Genomic DNA, 18,408 nt, shown 5'->3' on the forward strand with positions numbered 1-18,408 from the left:
TCGAATTTGCTACATCGGGCTTGTCGACCTCGAAGCGTCCGTTGCGTCATTCCGCCTCTCTGTTGCCGTTGCTCCTTTTCGCACGCGTTGCTCGTCTCACGCCACGGTCCCCGTTCTCGCGACCTTTCTCCACAACTTCACTTCCATCGACCACCATCTCCCCATTGAAAAGGCGCGGCCGTTCTACCCACCCGCATCTCAATCTCTTCTACCTTTCGCTTCCAGACGAGCCCTTCGTCGCGCATCATGGCTGAAGAGAACTCTGCCGCGTCGACCGCAGCTGAGCCCGTCGTCGGACGCGGTCCTGCCGAAGAGCCCGAGAAGAAGGAAGAGGCGACGGAAGAGCCTACTGGTGAGGCTGCCAAGGACGACGAGAAGCCAGCTGGTAAGCAGTCGATTCCTCTAGCACCCTCGTTGAAGCTTTGAGCAGACAGCTAACTCTCGTTGTCGCGTTCCCAGCCGAGGGCGAGAGCACTACAAAGGCCGAGGAGCCCAGCGCGCCCGCGGAATCGAAGGAGGAGGACGGCGATGCTGACTCCAAGGCCGCTGCTGAGCCGGAGGCCAACGGAGCTCCCGCGTCGGCGAAGAAGGCTGCGAACGGGAAGCGCAAGTCGACTGGCGGTAACCAGAAGCTCAGCAGGAAGAAGTCTCAGCACCGCGTCACGCACCTGGACGCGAAGCCGGGAGAGTACTACCTGGCGCGTCTGAAGAGCTACCCGCCATGGCCGGCCATCATCTGCGACGAAGAGATGCTTCCTCAGACGCTGCTGAACACGCGGCCTGTGACGACCAAACAGGCAGACGGTACCTACAAGGAGCCCTACGCCGATGGCGGAAAGCGCATGCACGAGCGAACGTTCCCCATCATGTTTTTGGAGACGAACGAATTGTGAGTTGAACTTGTCTGCTACGATGTCTACTGAGTTCTCGGTCTCTTGGAGAGCTTGGACTAACGAGATGCTTCATTACAGCGCCTGGATTCCTAACACCGACCTGACCCCCCTTGACCCAGAGAGTTGCAAGGATGTGTCGGAGAAGGGCAAACAGAAGCAATTGATTGCCGCGTACAAGGTGGCTGCTGAGAACCACGACCTACAATACTTCAAAGACCTTCTCGCGGATCACCAGCGCGCAATCCAGCAGGAGGCTGAAGATCGTGAAGCGAAAGAAGCTGCCAAGGCGGCTGCTAAAGCCGAAAAGGAGCAGAAAAAGAAGAAGCGGAAGAGCGCAGAGGTGGCCGAGGAGCCTGAAGACGTCGAAATGGCCGAGGCAGGCGAAGAAGAGGGAAAGAAAGCGACCAAGGCTACCAAGAAGCGCAAGAAGGACGCAGAGAGCGAGGCTGAGGCTGAGAAGGTGAGCGTTTCCACAGGCGCCGCGCGTGGCAGTTGTATCCGTACCGTGGTAATTGCTAACGTTGAACACCAAAACAGCCTGCAAAGACCCCCAAGACGACCACCAAGCTCAAGCTCACCACGCCAAAGACCCCAGCAAGTGAGACGAAGAAGCCAGCTGGCAAAGCCAAGGAAGCGAAGGGCAAGGCCGCAGATACCAAGAAGGCTGCCAAGGCTGCCACCAGCGACGAGGACACCGCGGCCGAGACGCCCAAGGAGCCTGAGAAGGTGATTGATCCGGAGGAAGCTAGAAAAAAGAAGGAGAAAGAGAGTGAGTCCTGGAATTCTCTGCAAGCCTCCGTATGCAGGCAGATCTAACTTGTATTATTAGTTTTGTTCATCCGCCACAAGCTGCAGAAGGGATTCATCTCCCGCGAATATCCTCCAAAGGAAGAAGAAATGGAAGCGATGGCGACCTTCATCACGAAGCTGGAGGGTCATGATGATCTCGAGGTGTCGATAATCCGGTCGACCAAGATCCACAGAGTGCTTAGGATGATTGCCAAGCTGAACTCGATCCCGAAGGATGAGGAATACAACTTCCGTCGTCGCTCCATCGACCTATTGGCCAAGTGGAAGAATCTCCTCGACAGCGATCTACCTGCAGATGAGAAGGAGAAGGAAAAGGAGTCCGAGCCGACAACCAACGGTGTACACAAAGAGACCGAGGAAGCCTCGGAGGCCACGGAGAAGATCGAAAAGGCCGCCGACAAGGAGCCTGAGGAGAACAAGAAGGCCGAGGAAACCGCCGAGAAGGCTGAGAAGGAGGTCACTTCTGAGCTGAAGGATGAAGAGATGCCCGACGTCGAGGCTGAGGAGAAGAAACAAGACGAAGAGCCAGCCAAGGAAGCTTCTAAGGAGGACGGAGCTGAGGAGCCGACTGAAAAGACCGATGAGAAGGCCGACGAGAAGGCCGATGACAAGGCTGCTGAGAAGCCGGCCGAGGAGACCGCAGCTTGAGCGGATGGGCGCCATCATTCGATGGCTTTAACCGTTGCAAAAAATAATCTGCAGCAGTCTCCGAAGCCGCAGTTAAAAAAGCGTGATGGCTAACTGCATCCTCTTCACCGTGTGTCATCTCCCGTCTGTTTCACTCTTATTTTCATATTGGACTGTGCAGTTAGGCTGGGAAAGAAAGGCCTTAGTTTTGGTCTAGGACTTATCTATGGGTGGATGGAGTGCCGCGTGCTTCTATGTGTCCGTGTCCAGAGAGACTGGCGAGAGATGCAGACTGGGGAGAGAAGGGTACGTGGAGGGAGGGGATTAGAGAAGGCTGGACTCGAGTATCTCTATCTCTGCTGATTGAAATTTCACGGCGACTGGTTGTTTTCCAGCAAACCATATTCCCCCTGTTTTCGCGGTGCCAAATTTCCACCCCTTTTATCCTTATGTATCTGTTTTTCTCTTCTACTATCTCCTGTGTGTTTTTAGTCGTTTCTGTCCTTTTGACCGGTTGACGTCGGAGGACACTTTTCCTTTTCACGATATCGAGATCACGGATCCGTTGGTATGGTTAGTTAATTTGTGCTCGCCCTTTGCGGGCTAGCAAAGGGTAAAAAGAATGATGCGATTTTATATTCAATTTAGGATTTAACTGAATAGTAAAACGTAATACTCTTAGTGTAGGAGCACGGCAAAGAAAGCTTAATGATGGGTCCATCTAGATATTTTCACCCCATTTCATAGCTCGTCGCTATATCATTTTATCTCCATCTAGATACTCAACTCATCTCTTCTTGACAACGTCGCTGTGGCTTTGTGTATTTTTGCATTGGCATTATATTGGGGCTAGACTACTTATTTGGAAGCTGACATTATTCGAGACGATATCAAGAAGGACCATGCACGTGATGGCTGGTTTCAGAAAGAAGACCTGCACACGGGAACTGCTTCGAAACGACACGACGAGTGCAAGAACAGGGTTTAAATCTAGAAGTCCGTATTTCTAGGAGCTTATCACTACTCGACGCTGTCCATGTAGGGATGATTTAGGAAACCTACATTAGCCACGAGATGCAAAGACGAGAACGACAACAAAAGGGGTAATGTCAGACGCCCCAGAATTGCGGTCTGGGCAAGAAAAAGCAAAGAAGAAGAAACACAAATGGCAAGGATCTAATCATGAAATGTGCTAAAATGGCCTCGACCAATAAGCTGACACGTCCGGATCGAGTGTTGGCGCTACGTTCGCAGCTGTTATTCGTTGAGACCAGAAAGAGCGCATAGCGAGACAAGGCTGCGAGCTGCCAGAAAGGCAATCTCGACATTCTAGCAGCATTATCCAACACACGGGGGAAGCCTGATGCGATATAAAAGGCACCATGGACAGCCGAACCCGAAAGGAGAAGAATCATCAAATGAACAGGAGAGCTCATGGCTCGAACCAAGGGGAACGAGGCCGAATGGCAGAAACACCATGATGAGCTCAAGTTCTTATGGCTAGAGCAGCGATGGACTGCGGAACGCATACGAGACTATATGTCCCAGAAGCACGGTTTCCACCAAAAGTCAGTTTTGTTGCCCCCGGAAAGTTGTTCATCCCATTCTAAACTAAATTATGTTGTCTCAGCAAGTATCAGTATGGTCGGCAATTCAAACAGTGGGGGTTCAAAAAGAACTCGAGTGATGAAAGGTGGAAATTTATTGCACATCGTCGCGAGAAGCGAAAACGAGATGGGAAAGATCCCGGCCCAGTTTCGCTAGATGGCAGACTGGTCCCTGAATCGAAGGTCAGAAAGGAGACATCTCGTCATGTTACATTGACGTCGCAGTATGTGGGGATAGAGGGTTCTGGTTTGTATTCATTGTGACTCCCTTCTTGATACTCTGGTTTATATGCTCACCCGTTATTCATTCAGATCCAAAGACGCCAGAGGGGGTCATCGTGGGTACGCCACCATCAGGAATACCTGGTGCAGTTTCCAATGATTCCTCCGATGTTATCGCGATGGACTGGCTCCGGGCTCCGAGCATGGATATATTGAACCTTGACGCGTCAACTCTGTTCCAGCCGGCCATTGGGGACAGTCACGCATTCCAGTTCGAACTTCCAGAATTAAGTTCATCGGTGCACTGTTACCCAGGGGGTGAGGCGCCAGCTGCACCATCTTTCGATCTTGGGCATGCCACTTTGGAACATCGTTTTCCTGAACTAGCGTCTGCTGGTACGCCAACATCTGCCGATGGGGACAGCCATATTCAGCATATCTCCAGTTCTATGAGCGAAGAAATTGCCGAAGAGCCCCGCTTTACCTTAGAACGGCTTCATGGATGGTGGGAATATGAAGATTATGAGCGTGCTCTCGTAGAACAATTTTGCGGGCTATGTCTTGATCTACTTGATGCTGTACGCCTTTTCAATTTAGAGCTCAGAGCTTATGTTAATCTAGCGCAAGGGTCTGCTCGACTGACGCTTCTGCAACTTGCTGCGCTTGGTACACTCCTTCTTGACTCAAAGGCGAATCCGGACTCTTTTACAACCAACAGTTAAGGTTCAGCTCTACAAATAGCATGCAGTGACCCCCAAAACGCCAAGATAGTCGAGCTTCCTGTAACTAGCTGCGGGCGCGGATATTGATTCTCTCCCGGGCTATCAGCCTGATAAGCGAAATCCTGATTACCTTGTGGACAGATATATGAATCCAAACCAGACGATGTCGAAGGGGTTTTGCGCTCGCACAAAACGCACACCTCTCCTACGGGCTTCGTTCCAATACGGCAGTGAAGGCCTGGTGCAATTATTGTTAAACTACGGAGCAGACGTCAATGGCAAACCTCATCCGTCTGGAGGACGCACTGCCTTGCAGGCGGCAACTGAATACGGCCGCAAGTCTGTGGTTAAGACACTATGGACGTTTGGAGCAAAAATCAAGGCCGAACGAGCCAGTAAGGATGGAATCTCGGCAGTTGAAGCTGCAGCCTCGATATCTGATCAAGAGATTCTCCAGCTTTTTCGCGACAAAGAACCTGAGATCATATCATCAGATCCCATCGCGAAAAGTCGGGTCATTATGCTAGCCTTGAAAAGCGGGAGATGCGACGTGCCTTTTCTGGAACTTTTGCTCAAAGCAGGAGCAGCTGTTGAACGTATCCCACCCTCTCCATCGGAGATATCAGTCCTTCAATCTGCAGTCCAAAATTATAGCTACAACTACAGAGCGTTTCAGTGTTTACTTTCTGCAGGCGCTACCGAATCACCGCTGGGAAACCAATCATCCTTTGTGCCTTACGGGTCACAGCATTAGGGGTCGCAGCGTTACAGCCCTTCAAACTGCGGTTTGCAAGCGGGATATTGATGTCGTCCAGTTGCTGCTCGAAAATGACGCCGATATCAATGCACCGGCGGCCAAGAATGGAAGAAGAACCGCGTTGCAGGTGGCTGTGTCAAAGAACCATTTGGCTATGACAAAACTCTTGGTGCATCACGGCGCTACCTAATGCCAATGGCTTGCCGAGCCCACTGCGAGGCCGAACAGCTCTCCAACAGGCTGCGAGCTCAGGTTTCGCGCAGCTCACCGAATTCCTGCTCTCTCATGGTGCCGATGTCAACGCGCCAGCCGCACATTTTGGCGGAGTCACTGCCTTGCAAGGGGCCGCGCTCCAGGGCAATGTTCGCATTATAATGGTGCTGCTTCAAGCTGGAGCAGACATCAATGGAGCGCCTGCCATCGAGCAGGAACGAAACGCCATCGAAGGCGCCGCTGAAAACGGCAGGCTCGATACTTTACATCTCCTTTTAATTTATCATCCAAACACGGAAGAGTTTGAGGTCAAGAAAAAACGAGCAGCGGAATTGGCACTGGCAAATGGCCACCTAGCCATAGGAAGATTTCTGCTGGCCTATCGTAAAAGTGGTTGAAGGAGATAACCGGTATTTCCCGTCATTCCAATATGTCTCTGGAGACATAGGCGACATGGAGATCTTTATTCTTGTTCTTTATATGCTTGTTTGCTAGTCCCTAATAGTTTAAACCACGAGATGTTTCCACAATTGTTAATTTTTCACAATGGGTTGAGAGAAGAAAGGACAGTCGAAACACAGTAACCAATTTCCAAAACAACATTCTTTTCCTCGTATCCATAAGATCCAAACGTCCCTCGTAAATCAAAACCGAACTTTCTCTGAATATATGCCTGAAGGAGTGTATCTATATCTCGGAAAATGTTTGTAGAGATCGGAGTCTAAGGATGGAGTTAAAAAGGACGATCTTATGTTCAACACGCAAGCAGATGGAAGGAAGAATAGCAGCGCGGAAATACTTGCGGCCGGAGAACATGCTAGCGAAGGAGAGGGCCCAAACCAGCCTTCTCCTGAAGTCTGGATGTCTATACTGACGAGGAGAAACAAATTTGAACTAGCCTCGGAATTAGATAGTCTCCGTAAATACGGCCGTAGAAGTAGCCATTTTCGGCCGCCTATTAACCGTCACCTTGTGAAATGGAGGTTATTAACCTGTGCTCAGTGGATCGGGCAGCTTACTTGCTAGAGATAATTGCAGAGATCAGTTGAATAGAGACGTGCTTTGACGAGTGGCTTTCGTACCTCATCTAAGAGAGGCTTGTTGTTGATATTTAATTGATAATGTTACAGTAATGACTATCACTAGCCTCATCTCTTTTCTTTCACATATTGTTCTATATATGTAATATAATGATGGTTCCTGGATCGCAGGATACCGTACCACTAGCGTGCTTCTACAACAATAACAGTCGTAAATAGCAGGTATGTCACCTCCAAAATGGGAGACAGGGCAGTACTGCAGATGAAGCTGCATGGAGGACGGCACGTTTCTGGTTCCATGTAATTCAGTTTTGAGATTGTCATGTGGAAAAGGAAAGAAGAAGCGGCTGGCTTGGACTTGGGGATCGGAGCCGATCTTAAGCGCAATCAAAGTAATAGTATTATTATCCCGCATCCCATGTCCGACGTCCGAACGGCCGAATCCAGTATGCCCGAGAGGTCGACGGCGAGGAACCGATCCTTGTCCTCGGATCCTCTTCAGTGTAGATCTTTAAGCCAACGCTACTGTAACGATGTTTTCTTCTGAGTTAACTACATATATCGACGATGCTGCTGGTTCTCCGATGTGCAGGTTTCAATGACTCACCAGTTCCGTGTCTGGATCTCACTAGCGGTGCGACATTATGGTATTTCTCCAGGCTGCAGCGTTCTATGTCGTAATCACAGCTGGACGATCAGATAAGGAAACAAATAGAACAGCGGCAGGGATGCTGCAAATCAGCCTTGTCAGTTAGCGCTATGAGGAATCGGGGAAGAGGAAGAGAATATTACTGTATGAGTGTATTAATATTGCAAGTCCGATACTACTATTCTAGAGCAAAACTCGTTTGGGTTTTACTCGACGTCAGCGGTCGAAGCTTGCCGATGCGGTGGATGGCTCAGATTCAACATGTTCTGGCCCCAAGGTTAGGGCATCCCATGGCCAACAGGCAGTTTGATTCTTTGATTCCTGCAAGTGGCGTTCGCGAAACAGATTACGAGTAGACGTTAAATGGGTTAAATGGCGGAAACTGAAGGGCACAACACCAACTTCAGAGCTCGACGCAGAGTGATCGACCGGACGTTTGACTCAACCGACAGCGCTAGAAGCTTTTACCAGCTTCTAAAGGGATCGCTCGAAGCCGCTTCTCGAGTATTAATTAATATTAAATACTCTCCTTCGTTACTCGTATCGCTTTCGGACCCCACTGGAACCATAATTATTATCCCCGAGTTCTTGGCTTTTTCAGCCGCCGCATTGGACCCAGATCTCCGTCGTCAAAAAAAAACTATTAACTAGTTATATACCTTGCCGATGACACACAGGCAGAGCTGTTGATCTTCCTGACTGCTGATCCGGTGTCTGTTCTTCGATGCGGTTGGGTGAACAATGTTTCGCACGGACGCGTCGAGCTTGAATTCTGATCTGCCATGGCATCCAGCACCGCGAGTTCCAGTCTGAATTCTCCGTTAAACCAGTCTCCCCAGACTACCAACCGGGCTCCTGGAGATCGACAGTCGCAAAGTAGCTCCTTGCCTCGAATCAACAGCAATGCGGCCGGCGCATCTGCCCAGCAAGCTCATTTCCCCTCACCGACCACTGACACCCAGGCGCAGCCGTCGCCACATGGTGAGCATGCCCAGCTCAACCAGCGCAGCTGCATCACTTGTCGTCGAAGAAAGGTACGATGCAGCAAGAGAGACCCGTGCTCGAATTGTGTGAAAGCAGGCATCGAATGTGTCTTCCCCGGACCGGGACGTGCGCCTCGAAAACCAAAGCGCCCCCAAGATGCGGAGCTGTTGGCGCGCCTGAGACGTCTAGAAGGCGTAGTGGAAAGCCTAGGAGCAAGTACCGCAGAGCAGGCCAGTGCACCGATATCCTTCAAGGATCCTCCAGTCCCGACTAGCGATGGCCAGAAAAAAGAAACTCCGTCCAGAGAAGGCAGGCTGGGGACTTGTCCACCCTTCTTGGATAGAGATCCCAAATCTCTATTACCTCATAACACAGAACATGAGCTGGGTCGCCTCGTGATAGATGAAGGAAAGAGTCGATATGTCAGCAATAGGTTTTGGGCCAGCCTGGGAGATGAGGTAGGTAACATGATACGTTATCTGATTGCCCTTGCTCGACCATACCTTGAGTCCAAGGGAATTTCCCTGCAACCCGGATGTTGAGTCGCTGACCTTGTCAGATCGAGGAAATGCAGGACATACTCGACCCATCGTCCGGTGAGGAGGAAGACTATCCATCGCCGCAAGACTCTATGAATTCAGGTGCTCATGACGGCTTTCTATTCGGCTATGCCTCTCTGGCGCATACTCTTCGCAACTACTACCCGACCCCAACGCAGCTTTTTGTGCTGTGGAGATTCTATCAGGAGAATGTAGCCCCATTGATCACGATACTACATCAACCAAGCCTTCGCGCGATTGTCATCGAGGCATCGACTAACGCAGAATTACTCGATAAGAATACGGAAGCTCTTCTCTTCTCGATCTATTTTTCAGCTGTCATCAGCATGACCCCGCAGCAGTGCAGCTCGCAGCTGGGAGAAGACCGGGATACTCTCCTCCATCGATATCGATTTGCTGTTGAGCAGTCGTTGGCAAGGGCGGGTCTTGTGAATTCTCAGAACCTGATGCTCCTCCAAGCTGCAGTCCTCTTTTTGATCTGCGTGCGGAGGCACGACGATACGAGATTTGTCTGGACTATGACTGCAGTTGTTCTGCGGCTGGCTCAAGGGTTGGGCCTGCACCGTGATGGTACTAATTTCGGCCTGAAGCCCTTTGAGACAGAGATGCGCCGGCGACTCTGGTGGCACATCGTCCTCTTGGATGTACGCTCATCTGAGGACCATGGCACAGATCCTCAGGTGCATGAGGCCTTCTTTGACACTCGACTTCCGTTGAATATCAATGATGACGATATTTTCCCCGACATGAAAGATCCCCCCGAAGAACGCGTTGGTGGCACCGAAATGACCTTCACTCTCGTGCGTTGTGAAGTGAACGCCACCGTTCGCCGATTGAGTTACGTACCGCCTGGCGCACGTTGTCGGGCAGGGGAACTGAGTGTCGAGCAGCGTGAGGCTCTGGTCGAGGGACTCAGCAAACGCCTTGAAGAACGCTATATTCGCCACTGCGACATGAATGTTCCTCTGTTCTGGGTATGTGCGACGATTTCAAGGCTCATTATAGCAAAGCTGTGGCTGGTTGTTTACCACCCTCTCTCCAAACACGACAATAGGCACAGCTTACCGATGGAGACCAGAGACCGTCTCTTCGTCACTTCCATCGAGGTCATCGAATTCGCTCATTTGTTGGAGAACAACGAAAATACGTCCAAGTGGAGCTGGTTATTCCGGACGTACATTCAGTGGCACGCCATTGCCTTTCTTCTGGCAGAGTTGTGCGTCCGTCCACTGTGTCCAGGCGTTGACCGGGCATGGATGGCGGTAAACTCCGTTTACAGAGAGTGGGAGGCCGAAGCTACGTTAAAGAAGGGGATGCTGTGGCGGCCCCTCTCGAGATTAATGAGACGCGCAACCGCCTTCAGGGCTCAGCAACAAGAGCAGCTTCGAGCCCAATACGGTCCCCATCCGCCCATCATCCAACCTGCCTCTACCGTCAGACAGGGTCCTGGTTTTGGTGAGCTTCCCGATATCCCTGATCAATTGCATCACGTAGAGAGCCCATCATGTCCCGCACGATCATCAGTCTCTGTCGTGGGATCAGGCCAGCAGGGGAATACGATGGATACTTCTCTTAATGCAATCGATCTCAGAAAAGGGATTCCTGACGTGTTTAATGACATATTCTCGGGGTCGGAGTGGTTGGCTGGACCAAATCCTACGGTGTCTACTCCGTCAAGCCAACAACCCATGGGCTCATTGGCTTCGTACGATGCCTTTGGCAATCCGATACGGAGCTCAAACATTTCCAATTCCGAGTCCGGCTGGCCCGACTGGGATCAAGTCGTGCGCGAGTTCCAGATGGATGTCCAACAAGCAGATGGGCCGCCTCCTCCGATGGGCGATGTGTCTGACTGGTTTGCCTGACGATCCTGGGCCATTTGCCCTTTCTCAAGTCACGATCGACTACGAAGTTATGCTGTGTATGTGCTTTGATAAAAGGGGTTACTCTCCACTTTCTCTGATCTTGTACAACATTACTAGACCATCTAGACCATCTCATCTCTGGGACGAGTAGAAGCCGTCGTTGATGATGTATGAGTAATACCCTTGAACACGATTGATGCATATTCTCTATTCTACGTGCTACTATCTCTGATTGCCTGAATGCTTGGTAACATATCCGATGTAAGGAGCGGTTAAACCCGCAGATACTAACTACAGCATAATGATCATCTTTCGCTCTGGATACGCTCTGAATACGCAAATCGGCTTGACTCCAGATCGCTGACAAACGGGCGTACCGAAATAGACCGAAATAATACAAAAATACCGGAGCGACGTTGATCCAGACCCATATCCGGTTTAGCGTCGGAATTAGAGATGCTGACAGGAATCTTTGTAATACTCCCTTTCTGCCCGCCAAAGCGCAATCCAATGCATCAGTAATATTTAATAATGGCTGACGGAGAATCTTCGAGGCGCCCAAACATGCTCGCAGTCAATGTCTCTGCTCGATTTAAAAGCGCTGACCGGACCTGACCAAGCTAAGAGCAGCCAGCAAGACTGAAATCCGGCCAAACCAGAGCTCCCGCGAAGCTTCCACTCTCCGAGGCTTCCCCCTTGTATAAAAAGCCCCGCTCCCACCCCATGAAGCTCATTCTGTCATTCTTGATTTGTATTATAGCAATCGTCTTCTCCTATAACAGCGGATCCTTCAAGTACCTGATCTCTCGTCTACAACAGAACAGCCCAGCAGTACTAACACAGTACCTCGGAGTCAAAACGACTGAGATCTCCAATTCCACTTTGATTCCTGAACACCCAGTTACCGTCCTACCCATAACAGACATGTCGGTTCCTCGTGCCATCCGCATGGCCTTCCAGGCCATTGAGACCGGAGAGGGTGCTGGTGCTCGCGTTCGCCGCTCCATCGGTACTCCTAAGCTGCGCAACTTCAGTCCTTTCCTCATGCTCGACCACTTCACCATTGGCACTGGCGCCGGTTTCCCCGATCACCCTCATCGTGGACAAGAGACCATCACATATCTCCTTTCTGGCGGTGTTGACCACGAGGACTTTGCTGGCAACAAGGGCACCATTGGACCGGGCGACCTCCAGTTCATGACGGCCGGCAAGGGTATCATGCACGCGGAGATGCCTCATGAGAACCCCGATGGAAGCCCCAACGTCGGTATGCAGTTGTGGGTCGATCTGCCCAAGAAGCTGAAGATGTGCGAACCCCGCTACCGCGATCTGCGTGCCGGTGAGATCCCCACTGTGAACGTCGACGATGGCCGAGTCACCATTAAGGTCATCTCCGGTCAATCGCACGGAGTCGACTCAGTGCAAGACCTGGCCTACACTCCCGTTTGGATCTTCGACATCACCATCCGCCCCGGTGGAAAGGTCAAGCAGCCTCTGCCTCAGGGATGGAACGCATTCGCCTACACGCTCGATGGCACAACCATCTTCGGTTCTTCGGACCAGACCCGCCCAGTGAAGAAGTTCCACAATGTGGTCTTTGAGCAGAAGGGTGACTATGTCGAGATGTCAATTCCTGATAACGCGGAGGAAGAGGCGAGGATCTTCCTGGTCGCTGGTCAGCCTCTGGACCAGAAAGTTGTCCAGTACGGTCCTTTTGTCTTGAACAGCCAGGAGGAGGTCTACCAGGCCATGCTCGACTACCAGAGCGGTGCAAATGGATTCGAGAGAGCTAGAGGCTGGCAGAGCGAGATCGGCAAGAGAATGGCCTTTTGAAAACGAAAAGAAAAGAAAGACAAAAGTGGGAAGAGAAGAGATGGAAATTTGATGCATGACACCATGATGTTACTGATTTCTTGAATTGTATCTCTACAGTTGGAGTTGATGGATCCTCCACGATTTGTTTTCGCTGTTCTAATTAGCATTTTGTTTCGGAATTGATACCTATAGAGTTGTACTGAATATATACATTGTCTCTACGAATAATTCATTTCCCCCCTAATCTATGGTTCCATTACATCGGACCAACTAATTAAATTCATCGACTTTGCAAATCAATTTTTATACCGTAGAGTCCCATTCGCCATCCTACCCCGCAAATCAATCAATATTCCCTGTCCTAGGAAGCTATATCCCTTCTACTTTCACAACCTTTCATTCCCTCCCCTATAGCACATTCACCATTCCCAAATTGCACGGAACAATCCTCTCTCAGATACTCCCACTATAATCCTACAACCAGTCAAGTTACATCAAGCATCCAATTCACGTACCTCGAACAATTCCACTCTCCACGCTTGTCCTCTTCACTTTCATTCAAGGTCCGTACCGCACTTTGCGTGGGTATAAAATTAACTCCATGACCCCCTCGATCCTCGCGTTCTACTTTACATTTATACCTAGGTGGATGGTGGTGTCGGTTCTTCCTATGAAAGGGGGATTATATCTTCTTCTTGGAGACTATAGTATTTGTATTATAATCTATTTGGTACATTTCCGGACTAGTTCACTGTCTACCTTGATGATATCCTGATTTTGGGTTTGACGTATATTTGCCACACTTCAAAAAATTTTGAACACAATGGCACCAGCTACGGCTTTGAAAGCTAAAGACCAAGGCCTCTCTCCAGACGAACTGTGCTACGGCATCTACGCTGGCGAGCTTGGTGGCGGGCTTAACGCTCATAGCTCTCTACTACTTATTAGGCAGCTGCTAGACATGTTAGTCTACCATCCTCTTCTCCCACTTCAATTCAGAATACAAGAATCATCTCTATTCTTTCCCTTGATGTTATATCTACCAGAAAACGGAAAACACCGATTTCAGGTTATGGCGCTTCCCTTTTGAAATATATATATCTTCTTATGGGAACTTGACATCTTTTCTGATTAAGAATTTCTTTTTAGGATCCGTTTGGGCCTTTGTCGATTATACAGTCGTTATCTCGTTTCTGCTTTGGGGCCTAATCTGCTCTACCGAGCGAGGCTTTGTTCTTATCGATGCATTTCTTTATACCTGTGATCACACTCGTCCAACAACGACAATGAATTTGGTCGTTGACCTACCTACCTTTCCCCGCAACGCTCAGGGACTTAGAATACTTCTTCTCTCTAACGGGATGGTTATTCCGACAATATATTCCAGGATACGCCGTTATCGCTGGTCCTTAAGTTCAGAGCCATGATCGAGAGATGTTGTTGTGTAGATTCCAAGCCCAAATTCATTATCTCTGAGATGACAAATTGCTATATTTTTACACTTGAGAACCAGCAAATTCCATTCGTACTATTCTATGTCTATTATATTCATATATCGAAAGATCGATACACGGATGACGAATACTTATTTACTATGTGTCTGTCTGTCTGACTGTCTGTCTGTCTCGTTTCCCGTCTCACTCGCGATGGATTTCGAACTTTCAGATATTGAAAAGGCGCCATGAAGGACCAAGAAAGAAGGCTGCCAAAGAAGAGTTGCTTGTTCTAATAACGCACTGCACCATTCAGCCTCCAGCCGGGAGGGAACTCGTCGCCTCGTTGAGGGAGCATGTCCTCGTCGTCACCCCTGTCCGCTTATAGTTGGTAGGCGAGCGTATAGGCCTATATGGTCTCGACAAGTCCTGGAAAGAGACCAGAGAAATCCTCAATACAAAAACTTATGACCTATACGGGAATCGTTCGCGATAAGGAAATCCGGGAAAAATCCGAGTTGTTGAGGATTTCTCAAAGTACCTAATCTAAGTATTATCAGATTTCAATCGGAGAAATTTCCAGATCCGACACAGCGTTTCCTTGGTCCCTTCGGGCCCTGGAAGATACAATTCCGTGTGAAAACTCCAAGCACAAGCCGGAGCCGTCGAACAAGTGAGAACTCTCCCCGATTGGGTGAAATACAGGATATTTGACCTTAGCTAATTGATTGCCCTAATGTCTGACGAGAGATTAGCAAGCATGCAAGATTACGCACGTCGAACCAAGTCATCATCGCTGCCCATATTTTCCCCATATGGCCTCGTCAGCAAAGCGACTTTAGCATATGTTGGGAATAGGCGAGGGACAACAAGATGTGCATATCAATGGAAGCATAGAGAGCAGCACCCATTCCCCGGCTTAGGACGTCGCCGCAAGGTGAGTCGCATACACATTGTATATGTGTAATCATCGCTAACAGTTGCAGCGTGTGAAAGATGCTGTGACCTTGAAGAGATAGACTCCTGTCGCGACAAGAGTGAAGTCAAGCGGCGCGGCCTCAAAATGGCACTTGGTCCGTACCGACGCTGTGTTTCTGTGCCCGGTGTGGCGAACGGGGCTTGTGCAAACTGTATACAATTCAGTCGACAAAGCCAGTGCTCCTTGCGTAAGTTGCTGCATTGTCTCTTCCCCTGATTGTATAGACAACGTGCCAGATACAATAGCAATGGTATTGACATGAAAGCCATCATGATAGAGAACTACCTGAAAGACCTCGGGCCGCTAAAGGCCGCGCTCGACTATTGCACCCTTGCAACTGCCTGCCAGATCGCCCTTGAAGGCCGTGGGCCTCCAGATTTCCAAGACCAGGTCATAGCGACCAAAACAATATTTGTAGCGGCTCTCGGTTTAACTGGTGGCATATCGATGGCATTGTAATCCAAACAATTATTACCGATATGTGCCATAAGCAGGCAGCTGGTAAGTCTGATAATTATTGGATTTACTAAGGTTCAATAAATATCTGTATACTAATACCTATTAGGACTTGGGCGATACCTCCGTAGTATCGATAATACTAAAAGCTGGCAAGAACATACTAAGCATACCATCGTATTCTGCTTAGTACACTATTTTCGAGGCGTGCATCGAAAGTATCGAAGCTTTGACGCCTATCATTTGATGCAAGCGCGCATGCATATTGGGGCAGATGTCTTTTCGCCCTGCAATACATTCAGTATATGCTCTTTTACAAAGGCTCGATTTGACACCCGCTTTGTGTACTGATCTCTGAAGCAGATATGCTAGAAAACGAGATTATAACAAGTATTTAGAACGCGCACTGTGCTCCTCCCACAGTGGAGAGAGTTGGGGGTCCTGCGAAACCTGCTGCGCTTTAAACATCTTCTACCTCGCCTGTCCATTTTGAGAACTACGAAAGTGAACTCTTCCAGATGTGACGCATCTCATGTATATACGTATAATATTGTGAATACATTCAGTGGAAAGATACATAAAAGGGAGTTGGTTTATACTCAAGTAAACTGCCTCCAGAAACTGTCGTCGAGAAATTCGAACAGACCAGCTGTATCAGGGACGACTAGATCATCACTAGAAGCTGAGCCACTATCACCATGAGATGGGCCCTGAGTTTGTTCAGTTGTGCTAGTCTGTGCCTGGAGCCGTGCCTTATGACATTCCTTCATTTGCTGCAAATTTGGAGTGAGCTTGACAAATATCTCCGGTATATCCATAGATAATTCCGAGATGCTCGCTTGGGAGGTCGATCGACTGTATTCTCTTGCTTCTTCGAGCTTCTGATCAAATGTGCTAAGCACTTCGAAAAAGTCCATCTGGCTGCGTACATACTCCTGGTCCCACCCTTCACCATTGAAGAGAGAAAGCTTGGACAGGACAATGATTGCGTGGCCCAGTTGCGACCACAAAGGGTACGGAAGGTGGAAATATGAGGATGGCGAAAAGGAATGGAATGTGTCGAAGCATGCTTTTGTGGACTCCAAGCAAGATAGGAGAATCTCCAAGCGTGCCATTGGGAAGTTACCGTACCGGACGGCGCTCATTCTCTCATTCAACGCGACTGAGTATAGAAAGGTCTCCAGCGCATAGTAATTCATAAGAAGATCAGCTGATACACAATGGTCAGATTGAACCGAGTTTACATTCCCGTTCCACAGAAAAGAGTAAATCGACTTACTGAAACCGGGAATGTCCTGAGGAAACGTGTGCTTCAGCTGTACAAGCTCAGATTCTAACGATCTCACATAAGCCCCTATAGGAGCTGAGACTCCTAATTGAACTTCGAGTTCATCAAGAGAAAGAGAAAGTTTGATCTTATCAGCTAATCGATGTGCGCGCATCAGCTGTATAAGGAGCGTATCGGTGGGATATTCAGCTGCCTCTGCGACTAGTTGACAGCACTCCTCGGTGTATTTTGTGTATCTTAGAGAAGCAATGTTTCTGGCATAGAGTGATACTCTGCTCCGTGGTCAATAATAGGAAAAGAAGAATAATGGCAACAGATATGATAGTCTGCATACATTGAAGTGAGATAGAAGACACCTAGATAGGCTCTCCTCTCTTCCAACGTTCTAGTTGTGTGTGGCTGTCCATCTTTCTCGAAGTATTTGGCAAGACCCAAAGCAAGCTTCGATGGGCTCTTTGGATGTGCTGCATTATTTAGGCACAGGTCCGTCATCATGGCCATGATTAGATGGAAAAGATTCGTTAGCTGAGAGCCGAGTCGAAGATGGAAATGATACCTTTCCGGATAGTCAGTCAGAGAACGCCAACCAATATATTTTGGACAACGTGCCATGCTAGATAGATAAGTAGTCCTTGAAGCATATCAAGACTTTGCTCCCCTTTGACGAGAACGGAGTAGCTTATGATCTCCCTGATCTTGTTTGCCATTGCAACTTGTCGCGAAGCATCGTGTCTACAGCCTACCATCATCACTGTCGTGAAAAGGAATGGCTTCTCCCGCCTAAGGTCATTCAAACTGACTTCAGCAGGGATGATGACGAACGGAAAATGAGGCATCATGTTAACTCGAAAATGATCCAACATCATCTCCGCTTCTCTGTCACTTGGGATGAATTGCCGTATAATTTCCGTCGGGGAGAGACCATACTGTCCAGCAGTCGGACTCGCAATTGTGGTCTGGCTCCCTGGATTGTTATTTTGTCTGGCTCGCTCTGAGGCCGACAGTATAGCGGCAACATTATCTAACTTCTGCTCCAGCCTGGCTACATCCCTTAATGAAACATTGGTACTCTGTCTTTTCAGTAATGATAGCGATTGCACTTACGAAGCATATGGTTTTGGTCTCTTCCGCCTATGGGCCCCCGGCATTTGCATGCTGCATTGTTTCTTCAAGCGGCGACATCTAAGTAAGTGATATTAGCACTTTTTAATTAATCTCCTTGACGCATGATAAGAAAATACCGTTGGCAAATGCCGTCTTCTGCTTCAATCTCACATTTGACCTTTGCACGGGCACATGGAACGCAAGCCTTTGGGACGCGAGCGAGGCCAGACGAGCCGGGCGGAGTCAACCGGAGCATGTCTATGCCGTCCTAGCGGCTAGGAATAGCGAAAATTATTTGATGAAAGATACAATGAGCGCCAATATGGTTGTCCGTTTGTTCCGTTCGTGTTACAAGATGAATGAATGCTGGTACGAGACCGACAC

General features: G+C 49.2%; 7 protein-coding genes across 7 annotated transcripts; 6 read left to right on the forward strand and 1 right to left on the reverse strand.

Moving 5' to 3' along the window:
- Nucleotides 1-100: 100 nt before the first annotated feature.
- On the forward strand, nucleotides 101-2,468 carry C8Q69DRAFT_218963 (hypothetical protein). The gene is made up of 5 exons (XM_028626273.1): nucleotides 101-385; nucleotides 460-889; nucleotides 972-1,353; nucleotides 1,431-1,662; nucleotides 1,723-2,468. Exons 1-5 carry the CDS (start codon nucleotides 247-249, stop codon nucleotides 2,349-2,351), a joined length of 1,812 nt encoding a protein of 603 aa, XP_028486820.1. The 5' UTR covers nucleotides 101-246; the 3' UTR covers nucleotides 2,352-2,468.
- Nucleotides 2,469-3,552: 1,084 nt separating this feature from the next.
- Nucleotides 3,553-4,914, forward strand: C8Q69DRAFT_219014 (hypothetical protein). The gene is made up of 4 exons (XM_028626275.1): nucleotides 3,553-3,898; nucleotides 3,961-4,184; nucleotides 4,250-4,737; nucleotides 4,787-4,914. The coding sequence occupies exons 1-4, from the start codon at nucleotides 3,765-3,767 to the stop codon at nucleotides 4,799-4,801; spliced, it is 861 nt and encodes a 286-aa protein (XP_028486821.1). The 5' UTR covers nucleotides 3,553-3,764; the 3' UTR covers nucleotides 4,802-4,914.
- Nucleotides 4,915-5,044: 130 nt separating this feature from the next.
- On the forward strand, nucleotides 5,045-6,249 carry C8Q69DRAFT_506043 (ankyrin repeat-containing domain protein; the record flags this gene model as incomplete). The annotated part of the gene is made up of 3 exons (XM_028632762.1): nucleotides 5,045-5,521; nucleotides 5,574-5,807; nucleotides 5,878-6,249. 3 exons carry the CDS (start codon nucleotides 5,045-5,047, stop codon nucleotides 6,247-6,249), a joined length of 1,083 nt encoding a protein of 360 aa, XP_028486822.1.
- A 2,073-nt stretch (nucleotides 6,250-8,322) lies between these two features.
- C8Q69DRAFT_400266 (putative C6 transcription factor) lies at nucleotides 8,323-10,949 on the forward strand (the record flags this gene model as incomplete). Its single annotated transcript, XM_028627884.1, has 2 exons — nucleotides 8,323-8,982; nucleotides 9,084-10,949. 2 exons carry the CDS (start codon nucleotides 8,323-8,325, stop codon nucleotides 10,947-10,949), a joined length of 2,526 nt encoding a protein of 841 aa, XP_028486823.1.
- A 516-nt stretch (nucleotides 10,950-11,465) lies between these two features.
- On the forward strand, nucleotides 11,466-12,987 carry C8Q69DRAFT_462656 (RmlC-like cupin domain-containing protein). Its single transcript, XM_028630329.1, has one exon. The coding sequence runs from the start codon at nucleotides 11,673-11,675 to the stop codon at nucleotides 12,780-12,782; it is 1,110 nt and encodes a 369-aa protein (XP_028486824.1). The 5' UTR covers nucleotides 11,466-11,672; the 3' UTR covers nucleotides 12,783-12,987.
- A 1,767-nt stretch (nucleotides 12,988-14,754) lies between these two features.
- C8Q69DRAFT_519138 (hypothetical protein) lies at nucleotides 14,755-15,635 on the forward strand (the record flags this gene model as incomplete). The annotated part of the gene is made up of 3 exons (XM_028633464.1): nucleotides 14,755-15,134; nucleotides 15,341-15,363; nucleotides 15,413-15,635. Exons 1-3 carry the CDS (start codon nucleotides 14,934-14,936, stop codon nucleotides 15,633-15,635), a joined length of 447 nt encoding a protein of 148 aa, XP_028486825.1. The 5' UTR covers nucleotides 14,755-14,933.
- A 472-nt stretch (nucleotides 15,636-16,107) lies between these two features.
- Nucleotides 16,108-18,380, reverse strand: C8Q69DRAFT_219183 (hypothetical protein). Its single transcript, XM_028626276.1, has 6 exons — nucleotides 18,162-18,380; nucleotides 18,025-18,102; nucleotides 17,530-17,970; nucleotides 17,255-17,476; nucleotides 16,912-17,192; nucleotides 16,108-16,842 (listed from the first exon to the last, which is right to left on the reverse strand). The coding sequence occupies exons 1-6, from the start codon at nucleotides 18,278-18,280 to the stop codon at nucleotides 16,232-16,234; spliced, it is 1,752 nt and encodes a 583-aa protein (XP_028486826.1). The 5' UTR covers nucleotides 18,281-18,380; the 3' UTR covers nucleotides 16,108-16,231.
- Between the last annotated feature and the right edge of the window lie 28 nt (nucleotides 18,381-18,408).

The sequence above is a fragment of the Paecilomyces variotii genome (assembly GCF_004022145.1).
Source record: "Paecilomyces variotii strain CBS 101075 chromosome Unknown C8Q69scaffold_3, whole genome shotgun sequence".
Classification (NCBI taxonomy): Eukaryota; Fungi; Ascomycota; class Eurotiomycetes; order Eurotiales; family Thermoascaceae; genus Paecilomyces; species Paecilomyces variotii.